General features: G+C 54.1%; 1 protein-coding gene across 1 annotated transcript; it reads left to right on the top strand.

The window, feature by feature from the left end:
• Positions 1-802: 802 nt before the first annotated feature.
• On the top strand, positions 803-9,664 carry LOC103079893 (serine protease 40-like). Its single transcript, XM_007464992.1, is given in 6 exon segments — positions 803-1,115; positions 2,521-2,616; positions 2,619-2,694; positions 4,524-4,799; positions 6,397-6,566; positions 9,348-9,664. Coding segments are annotated over 6 exon segments (1,248 nt in total).
• The last annotated feature ends 825 nt before the right edge of the window (positions 9,665-10,489 follow it).

The raw sequence follows: 10,489 nt of genomic DNA, 5'->3' as shown, positions 1-10,489 counted from the left end.
CACGAACCCATGTCCCCTGCATCGGCAGGTGGACTCTCAACCACTGTGCCACCAGGGAAGCCCAAACTCTCCAGATTCTTAATGTTTACATAGAGGTCTTAACTGGGTTCAGTCATGTAAACTGTCCAGATGGTCTCACCAACACCTTCCTCTCTCAGGGCTGCATCCTTGGAGCAACACCCACTGTGGGCAAAACCTACATTCCAAGGGCGGGGGAGGGGTGAAGAGCCTCCAATTGCCCAGGTCCGGCTCCAGGGTCAACCTGCAATTACCTCCTCTTGATGACCTCCTCCAACAGATGAGACTTTGAATTTTAAGTTTAACGAGATGAGACTCTTGGGGACTTGAGGCATAGTGAATGAGTTAGCATTTGAGAAGGATGTGAGTCATTAGAGGTCAGTGGCTGGACCCCCTAATGACCCATACTCTTGTATAATTCCCTCCTGCTGAGTGTGGGAAAGACCTGTGAGTATCCACCCCATGATTATGTCATGTTGTACAGTACCAAGTGAGTCTGAGAAAGGGATGTTACGCTGGCGGCCCTGACCTGATCACATGGGGAGTGGGGGCAGAGGAACAGATGAGTGCAAAGTGCTCTGGATCTTGAAAGCAAGTTGGACACATTTGGTGACACTTATACAAGCACCTGACCTCTGAGCATTAGTATTTATTCCTTGGCATAGTGCCATAGCTGCCCTGATGTCTCCCTGCAAACTGGGGTCCCTGGACGCAGGGATCCTATGTGCCCTCTGCTTCGCGCATCAGCCTGGGGGCTCCCAGTGATTACTGCCTTCTACGGACCATGGCTTCAAGAGCTCCAGACACACGTGGCACGCTGCTTCTCCAATTGCACGCACGTGTGTGTGCGCGAGCAGCAGGTGGTCAGGTCCAGGTCAGGGGTGTGGCCCACAAAAGGAGGCGGTTTCCCAGCACCCCCCCGGGCCCGCGCGAGCCGCTGTCGGCTCAGTCAGGTCGCAGATGCAGGGCTGACTACATGGAGATCAAGGTGGGCTCAGGTCCAGGCTGGCGGGGAGCCTGCACACTGGCTGTCATCCTGCTGTACCTACACTCACTCCTGCTGCACACTGAGGTGGCTGGGACCACCACAGCGGACCGCCACAGCCAGCCACAGCTGGACCACCACTGCGCGCCGAAGAGGGTGAGTGGGCAGGCGGGCAAGAGGGTCAAGGTCGCTTTCCCCTCATACGTCCCTCCCCTCCCCCTACTGCCCCCCCCCCCGCCCCACGGTAGACAGGTAGGACCTCTACCTGCCCAGTGGGCTCAGGAGTCCCTGGGTCCCTGGGGGGCATGGGAGGTGGGGGAAGGCAGGGCCATCTTCCCCGCTGGCTCTTCCCGCTAGATCTCAAGCGTCCCCAGTCTAAGGACTGGAGTCCTGACCTGGTCGGTCCCTGTCGGCCCCCACACCCTCTTCATCTGGGGAATGAGGAAGTACTGCTTTCAGAGGGGAATAATTGTAAAGCAGAGTATGTTCCATTTGGCCTCGGTCTCTCTAGAATATTGGGCTGGAGGAGAAGGATGTCGCCACTTCATCTCAGTGGCATCGCTCTGGAAGGCCTCAGTTTCTGGGACTTCAAACATCGGTGTGCTAGTCACGTGAACTAGGTCTGGGAAAGTGTCTGGAGTAGCACTACCATCAACAGCGAAGCCAGGTGGCCCTTTGTCATGTGGGCCATGTCATTTCACCCGGGGCCGTGGATTTCCCAGCTGTGAAGTGGGAGGATGGGCTGTGGTGGCCCTGGGTCCTATGGATGCTGACATTTAGAGGCACCGAGGTTGGCATCCGTAACACAGGTGCCTCATGGCTGGGACTGTCTCCACAGTGTGTGGGCGGCCTGCCGTAACTGGGGGGATCTTTGGTGGCCGGGACGTGCCTGAGAAGCGGTGGCCATGCCCTACTGCCCGCCCCCCCGCCCCACGGTAGACAGGTAGGACCTCTACCTGCCCAGTGGGCTCAGGAGTCCCTGGGTCCCTGGGGGGCATGGGAGGTGGGGGAAGGCAGGGCCATCTTCCCCGCTGGCTCTTCCCGCTAGATCTCAAGCGTCCCCAGTCTAAGGACTGGAGTCCTGACCTGGTCGGTCCCTGTCGGCCCCCACACCCTCTTCATCTGGGGAATGAGGAAGTACTGCTTTCAGAGGGGAATAATTGTAAAGCAGAGTATGTTCCATTTGGCCTCGGTCTCTCTAGAATATTGGGCTGGAGGAGAAGGATGTCGCCACTTCATCTCAGTGGCATCGCTCTGGAAGGCCTCAGTTTCTGGGACTTCAAACATCGGTGTGCTAGTCACGTGAACTAGGTCTGGGAAAGTGTCTGGAGTAGCACTACCATCAACAGCGAAGCCAGGTGGCCCTTTGTCATGTGGGCCATGTCATTTCACCCGGGGCCGTGGATTTCCCAGCTGTGAAGTGGGAGGATGGGCTGTGGTGGCCCTGGGTCCTATGGATGCTGACATTTAGAGGCACCGAGGTTGGCATCCGTAACACAGGTGCCTCATGGCTGGGACTGTCTCCACAGTGTGTGGGCGGCCTGCCGTAACTGGGGGGATCTTTGGTGGCCGGGACGTGCCTGAGAAGCGGTGGCCATGGCAGGTCAGCCTGCTTTAAATGGTCAGCACATCTGTGGAGCTGCCCTCATCAGTGCCTACTGGGTGGCCTCAGCTGCCCACTGTTTCCAACTGTACATCTTCCCCACAGCCCGCTGCTGGGTGGGATGCGGAGGGAGCACAAACGGGTAGAACAGAAGGGGATGAAGGTTGTCCCAGCCTTTTTTTTCCCAGGCTTTGTTCAGGCTTTGCTGCCAACAGGTGTCTCTGTGTGTGCTGTTGCCCCTGCCTTTGACTCAGCAGTTCCCTCTTCCTGGACGGCCATCCTTGCTCCCCACTGGACTCCAGTCTCCTGACTGTCGGGTCACATATCCCAGGACAGGGACTATCTGCCTCATCTCCCCCTCCAGGGATGCCTCCTCACACTTTGGTAAGCTGTGTGTACTTTACTTTTAAATAGCTAAATGGAAATTAACTCTAACTGTGATGATCAATAAATACTGGAAAATAGACTTTAGTTCCTTTGAAAGTGCTTCCAGTCTACTATTTATCTTCCCTAAACTTAAGGAATTAAATCTTGTTCCCACTCAAGGTGGGCTCTGGTTTCTACATCTTGCCCAGCTCTAGAGAGTCCACAGGATCTCAGCTTTACCTTCCTTTTGTGCAAATGGCGGTGGGTGTGTAGTGTCTCTGGCCACATGCTTCAGGCTTTGTGTTGGAACCATAGTCCCAGGGCCCCCACTTCCCAGGGCTGGGGACATCCATCAGCCCCTGGTGTGGACAAGCTTTTTGCCCCCTTCAAGTCAGGCTATCCACAGGCCATCTCCAGCACAACTGCTGGAGGCTTTCCTGGGTCCTGACCACTTGCACAGTCTGACATGTTTCTCTCTGGAGGCATCCTAGGACCCAGCTCTTCTTGTCACTTCTGTTGAAGCATGTGCCAAAGAGGAGCTGTGACCACAGCTGTGGTCACCTGGTCACAGGCCAGAGAGAGGCATAAAGCAGATGGCCTCTGTCCGGAGAGATGGGACACAGCAGTCAAGAGAGTGGGCTGCCCCTCAGGTGCATCCTGGGCTTGCTCTGTGCCCAGAGTGGGTGGGGACAGTGTCACCCTCCAAGTCAGGAGGATAGAGCTGCTGGCATCAGGTGGCTTTGAGATCGCACTTGGGTTCTATTCATTCATTCAGCACCCACAGATGCAGGACCCACCTTGAAGTTTCTTAACCTACCAGGAAAGTGAGACACAAGCCCAACTACTGTGATGCAGGATGGGAGGCCACAATGTGCAAGAGGGTAGACCCTGAGCCACTGTTAGAGGAAGCGCTATGGGTCCCATCGGAGGAGGGGGTTGGAGCTGGAGGGGCCTTGTGGGAGGAGTCTGGGTAGGGAGACAGCCCAAGCAGGACATGTGGGTGGAAAGTTGCTCATGTTCCAGTAGCAAGGAGAAGTTTAGTTCCATGCACTCCTCCATTTGCTCCACAAAGGCTTGTTGAGTGCCTGTCAACAGGGGAGGACCAGCTTTTAGAGAAATCAGCGTGTGAGGACTGGACAGGAGGGGGATGCATCATTCTGGGCTGAGAAGTGGGGTCTTTGAGAATCACCCCAGGCCCTGAGAACTTCCAAGGGTTCTGGTCAGAGTTGGGAATGAGCCAAGTCTCTGCTCATCTGAACTGAAGGGGTACAGTTTGATGTACCCCCAACGTTTCTTTCCGGCACGAAGATGCTCTGCTCCTTTGATTCGGGTGCATGCTGGGAAAGCCATCAGAAACTTTCAAAGGACAGATGTGCTGAGGCCATGGACAGCAATCAAGCCTACCTCAGTATTAGGAAGGGAGGAGAGAGAATGGTTTTGAATAATAGTGGGGTCTCACCAGGAGGAGGGGGTGGGAGGGAGGCAGCCAGGGCAAGGATGCTGGCCCAGCACCCAGAGGACATGGGTGATAACGCAGCTTCCCCACAACAGGTCCCATGATCCGTCTGCCTACAGAATCCTGCTAGGGTACTATTGGCTAAAAACTCCTACCTCACACAGTGGGCAGGCATCAGCGTACTGAGTCATCATCAACACTGACTTTAACAAGCGCTACTACATGGGGAGTGGCATCACCCTGTTGCAGCTGTATTGGCCCGTGGACTTTTCCGACTACATCCGCCCCATCTGCCTCCCGGGACCTAACACACAGTTGCCCCCTCATAACTCCTGTTGGATAACTGGCTGTGGGATGGTCGCCGAGGAACATGAGTGGGGGCAGGGCAGGCGAGGAGAGCAAGGGCTCAGGAAGATGGGGGAGAGCAGTGACCATTGTGGAGCCCTTCCAGACCTGAGAGCATGTCTGCTATCAGTTCAAGTTTCCTTCGGTCCATGGTTCAAAACAGTCTGAGCATCTCTAACTTTTGGAATCAGGTACCTGAGCCCTTTGACTCAGCCATTCAGGATTCCACCCTGACTCCCAGGCCCTTTTTGGGCCAGGCCCCTTCAGGACACCTCCTGAGTTTCCACTGCTGTAGAAGGTGCTTGGGGCAGCAGTAAGGAAATGAAGGTAGGCCTGCTCTCTGGCCTGGGAGGTGAAGTTGGGGCATTTATGGCTTAAGAACATTTACATCTGTGAACCTCACTTCCCTTATCCCTTAACTCAAGTGAAACTTGCCCTTTCTGCCAGCTTGCTGGGCTTGCATACTTTTAGACCAAGAGAGGAGAAATGTTGGGCAAAGATTTTTGCTCTAGGGTGAATGCTTTTGATTTAGAAAAATAATAACATTGAGTGAAAAAAAAAGGAGAATGTCAATTTGACATTATTTGTAGGTCCTGATTTGGCAGAGTATCTCAGTGGAGGCATTTGGGGCAGGACTTTCTTTGCTATGAGGGCCAACATCCCTGCTCCTGGCCACAGATGTCAGTCACAACGCCTTGTCATGAGAACAATCAACTCTCCAACATTTCCAAAGACACTCTCCTGGGATGGACTGTCACTTGTTAAGAACCACTGGCAGAGCAAGGAGAATTCTCCAAGACAGGTCGGAGGGTAGGATTTGGGGCATGAAGGGAAGTCACAGGCTGAAGCAGCCATCAGGACAGGGAGCATATGACACCAAAGGGAGTCTCAGCCGGCAGCTGTCCTTCCCCCACCATATCCTCTCCTGACCGCAGTTGCTGAGCCTGGGCCAGCCCAGTGACATGTGAGGCACACACAGCAAGCCCCCCATAGGAACGAGCTCTCACCATAACACTGTGCTGCCATGGGAAGATGCCTCCGATCTGTGAGCAAGATGTAGAAATAGAACCCACGTGGGTAGTGTCCCAGACCAGGTGCTGCTCAGAGGCAAGGCCATGCCTTGTTTGTCACACCACCTAACCCTACTGGGCATTGTTAGGGACATCACTGCCATACTTTGGCCAAGCCAGGACTTCCAGTGTCCACCCACCATGCCTCCACTTCTGTCTCCACGTAGAAGCCAGATTCGTTGTTTTTTAAATATAACCCTTCAGTGGTTTCCCAGTGTGCTCAGAATGAAATCCGAGCTCCACATCCTGGTGAGGATGCCCTGCTTGCTCTGGACCCTGCTATGATGTTGCCTCATCTTTTGCACCCACCACCCCCACCCCACTGCAGCCATGATGACCTCCTTCCTCGTCCTCTCCACCACAGGCCCCTCACATTTGCTCTCTCTTCTGCCCTGGATGTCTTTCCGCCTCACCTTTGCACATCTCTGATGGCTTCCCCAGTCCTGGCAGCTAGAACTGATGGCATCTCTATTAGCAGGAAGGTTAGGGAGGGAGCTGGTTTCTCTCCCAGGGTACACCCCACATCTGAATCCCTCTCCCCCCAACACACAGGGTTCCTGTCTTCTCCCTACACACTGCAGGAGGGAGAGGTTTGTGTCATGGACAGTCAGGTTTGTGCATCATATTTCCAGGGGCCAGATCCCAACAGCAATACCTATTCTATACACGATGACATGCTGTGTGCTGGGAACCTCATGACAGGAAATTCCATCTGCCGAGTAAGTGACGTGGGCTGCCTCTCCTCTCCTGCAGCATCTGTCACCTCTCCTCTGTGTCTTCTCTGAACCCTGCTCCAGCCCCTGACTTCCTCTTCCTGGGCCCACCCCATCCTGAAGCATCAGAGCTGAAGCACAGAAGCCCCCAAAGGGTGCTGGTCTATCCCATCCAGTTTCTTTATAACTTTTAGGAGCTTTGTTGAAGGACAGCATACATAGAAAAGGGCATACTTTACAAGTGTATTGTTGGATGTGTTTTTTTAGACCTTGACACATTCACATAACAGGCATCCAAACGGTCTTATACCTCCTTCCTGTCACCGCAGAGTAACCTTAACCTGGCTGCTAAGGCCCTGTGGGTTCATATCAGGACTTACATACATGGAATCTCTCACGACACCCCCTTGGCTGGTCCCCTTCAGTCAGGTCTGTGAGGTCTGTCCATCTTGTGTGGAGTTTTGGTTGTGTGTCATATTGTTGTACAGCATTACCTGGTTATTGTTGTGTGAATATACTGTAATTTTCCTCTTCTATTCTAGTGTTGGTGGCATTTGGGTAGTTCCTGCTTGAGACCATTGCAGATGCCATTGCTGTGAACATCCTTGTGCATGTGTTTTAGTGTACATGGGTTCACAGTTTGGTTGGGTATAACCCTGGGACTAGAACTACTGTACCATAAAATGTGCACATGCACATCTCTCCTAGATACTGGAGAGCAGCCTTCCAACCTGCTCGGACCCATTTGCACTCCCACCAGCAATGGCTTCTCCACGTGGCTGCCAGGACTTCACACTGTCCACCATTTTCATTTTAACCATTGCATGCATTTTTCGTTTGCATTTCTCTGGTGAATAATGAAGGCAAGTACTTTTTCATATGGGTATTGCCTTTTCAGTTGTGCCTAGCCACGGTGTTTTTGCCCTTATTTCAAATTGAACTGTGGGCTGTGAGTCCAATATTGCGTGTGTGCACTGTCAATGTCTTCTCCCACTCTGTACAGTGCTTCTATTTTACGGTGGGGAAACCGAGGCCCAGAAAGGGAAGTGGACAGCCCAAGGAAAGAAAGCATGATCATAGTCAGCCTTGGGGGAACCATGTCCTCCTCTGGGGCTGTGGCCCCACAAGCTTCCTCACACAGCCTCCTCTCCCTCTCCTGCACCTTCTTTCTAGCACTTTCTTCTCCTAGAAACATGCTGCCATCTGAAAACACACCACATGACCCTTCTCACCTCTGCCCACTGCCCTAACTCTCTCCCTGCCTTCCCAACAGGGCTGGCCCCAGGGTGTCTGCACTTGCCCTCTCTTGTTTCATCACTTCTCTTTCTTGCCTAAGCTCACTCCATCAGACTTCAGCCCCTGCCATTCCTCCAGACCACTCTTATCAAGATAACCAAAGGCCTCGGTCTCACCGGGGCTGCTGGTGGGCATCCTCCCACCCCCACTCAGCAGTGCACCCTCCAGCATCTTTCATCAGACTAGGCGGGTGGCCCCTCCTGTGTTTCCTGCTCTCTTCCTCCTTCTCCTGACACCAGCACACCAAGGAACAAACCCTCAGCCTTCATCCTGCTTTTCTTGTCTTGCTCCGTTCTTTCCTTAGATGGAGAGGAAGGGCCATATGTGGCAAACCCTGTGCCTTACCGTTTCTTGCCTGTCTTTGTTACCTTTGCTGCCACAATTGTGTCCTGACAGGTCTCCCTGCAGCATTTCATGTCCTCCCACCGGCTGTGTTCCACCCAGCCCCAGAACCACCCTGCCATCCTTTTAGAATTCGATTCAGGTCACATCACTTCCCTGCTGAGTGTCCTTAAATGCTCCCTTCACCCCCAGCCCCTGGCTGATGAGAGCTGGGTGCTGGCCTTGCTAGTCCCTGGCCTCAGCCATGCCAACCATGCTGGCCACCCCTGCCTGCATCTTCCAGAGTCAGGCCTTGCTCATCCCTTCCCTTCTTTTTGTCTGAGAAGTTTTCTGAAGGCCCTCCTCTGGGCACCTGTGTTCCGCATCTGGAGTCTGCAGATGTGTGGGATGCATTGTCTGTGTTGTGTTGAATGTCACCTCATCATGTCCCACACACAGAGCGTGCTCAGGCATGCTCATTCAACAGGAGGCTGGAGGGGTGCTGTGTTTCCTTGGTCCCCACCTTTTGCCCTGTGGGATGGAAGCGTTATGCCCCATGGTGGCCGGTGCCTTCCTGCCTTGGCATCCCACACTCATAGTTCCTCACATTCTTCTGGGAGCCCCTTGAGTTCCCCTGCAATTCCAGCCACCCCACCAGCCTGGACACGGACGTCACTTCTTTTCCTCTGAGCACATCCAACAGCTTGGCATTTTCTAAAGACGCTTAATCAAGAAATCGAGGAAAAACTAGAGTCCTTAATGAGTCAAAAACGAAGTCCCAGGTAGGATGCCCAGGTAGGCAGAGGATTTAGCTAGACGTCTCTAGGCCTGTCATGGCCATTCTGGAGGACACTGGGGGGCACCTTCTCCCACATGGGGCTGGAAGAGCAGAGGCCTGGCATCCAGATCCTGGGGTGCCCCTGTGTATTCTTGCAGATGTGATATGGGTTCCAAGGCCCCACCCTTGAGACTTTGATCCAGGAGGGCTGCAGTGGGACCCGGTGTCTGGACCTTTCAAAGTGCCCGGGTGATTCTGATGAGAATAACTCACTCACATCCCCACCTTGCCACAAGGGCTCCTCAAGTCCACTCTGGTGTCTTCACACTGTCTGAGCAATGCATGTCCTTCTCCATCTTGGTCCCCATGACTCATGCCCTCTCTTTCCTCAAGGAGATTCTGGGGGTCCCCTCATCTGCCAGATGAATAATACCTGGTTTCTGATTGGGCTGTCCAGCTGGAGGCTGCCCTGCCAGGAGCCCATAAGCCCCAGCGTCTTCACCAAGGTCTCCTACTTCGCCCAATGGATCTCCAAGAAGCAGGCTGCCTCACCCAACCCTGATCCTCCCTCCACTCCTCCTGAGAGCAAACCTCCTTCTGTGCCCAACTTTACTTCTCTGGGCAGTGTCCACAAGCCCAGGAGCTTCCTAACCCTTGTAACTTCACAGACCTTCCTCCTGCTGCTGAGTTTCCTCTGGACACGGTGGCTGTGACAGATGCATGGGGCCCTCCTGGCCCTCTCCCTGAAACCTGTCTGCATTAGTGCCAACGGGTTCTACTTGAATGTGTTCAGCTCTGAGCCCTCCTGTCCATCTGAAGTCTGCTCCAGGCCTGATAAAATAAAAATAATGGAAGAAACTTCCTGCTCCTGTTTCTGACTCATCAGAGCCATCTCGCACCCCTACCCCAACTGTGCTTTGAGCTCCTCCCTGGATGGGGGTGGGGAAGGACAGGGACACCATCCTTCTGGCCGTCTTGAGATGAACCCTCCTCGGTGAGTCTCCCAGAAAAGCTGGCATGGCTCAGGGCCAAAGCATCACTTCATGGAGGAAGTGGCATGCCCTAGGGCCTTCAGGGCAGTGGTGGCCAACATAATCGTCGTCCTAGCGATGGATGATTTTCCCTGAGCTGAGGATGGAGAAGGATCTTCCAGGCCCACAGGCCACTGAGACTCTGCTGGAAAGGCTTGATGTGAAGTAGACAGCAAAGGGCCCTGGCCAGGAGGCTCAGGTCAGCCATCCTCAGAGCTCTGTTCCAGGGCTCAGCTCCAAGCCTGTTCCCCATGTACCCACAGCCCTGTCTTCTGCCAGTCTCCAGGGCACCCTCCCCCCAACCCCTGTGGGCTTGCCACGTCCTGCAGTGGTTGAGGTTGGGCTGGCCTAGGACTTGCTGGACCAGCACTGAGCCCATAAGCCGTGTCCTGAGCTGCCCCTGGCAAACATGTTTGGGTCACAGAATCTTAACTAGTTAGCAGATCTCTCAGAAGAGTTCTGCAACCACAGTCCCCAGTCTGGACCCCTGATGGTCAGGGAGCAGCC

The sequence above is a fragment of the Lipotes vexillifer genome, unplaced genomic scaffold (genome assembly GCF_000442215.2).
Source record: "Lipotes vexillifer unplaced genomic scaffold, Lipotes_vexillifer_v1.1 scaffold656, whole genome shotgun sequence".
Lineage (NCBI taxonomy): Eukaryota > Metazoa > Chordata > Mammalia > Artiodactyla > Lipotidae > Lipotes > Lipotes vexillifer.
Note: the sequence above shows the minus strand (reverse complement) of the source record. Positions and strands in the feature narration are given on the sequence as shown.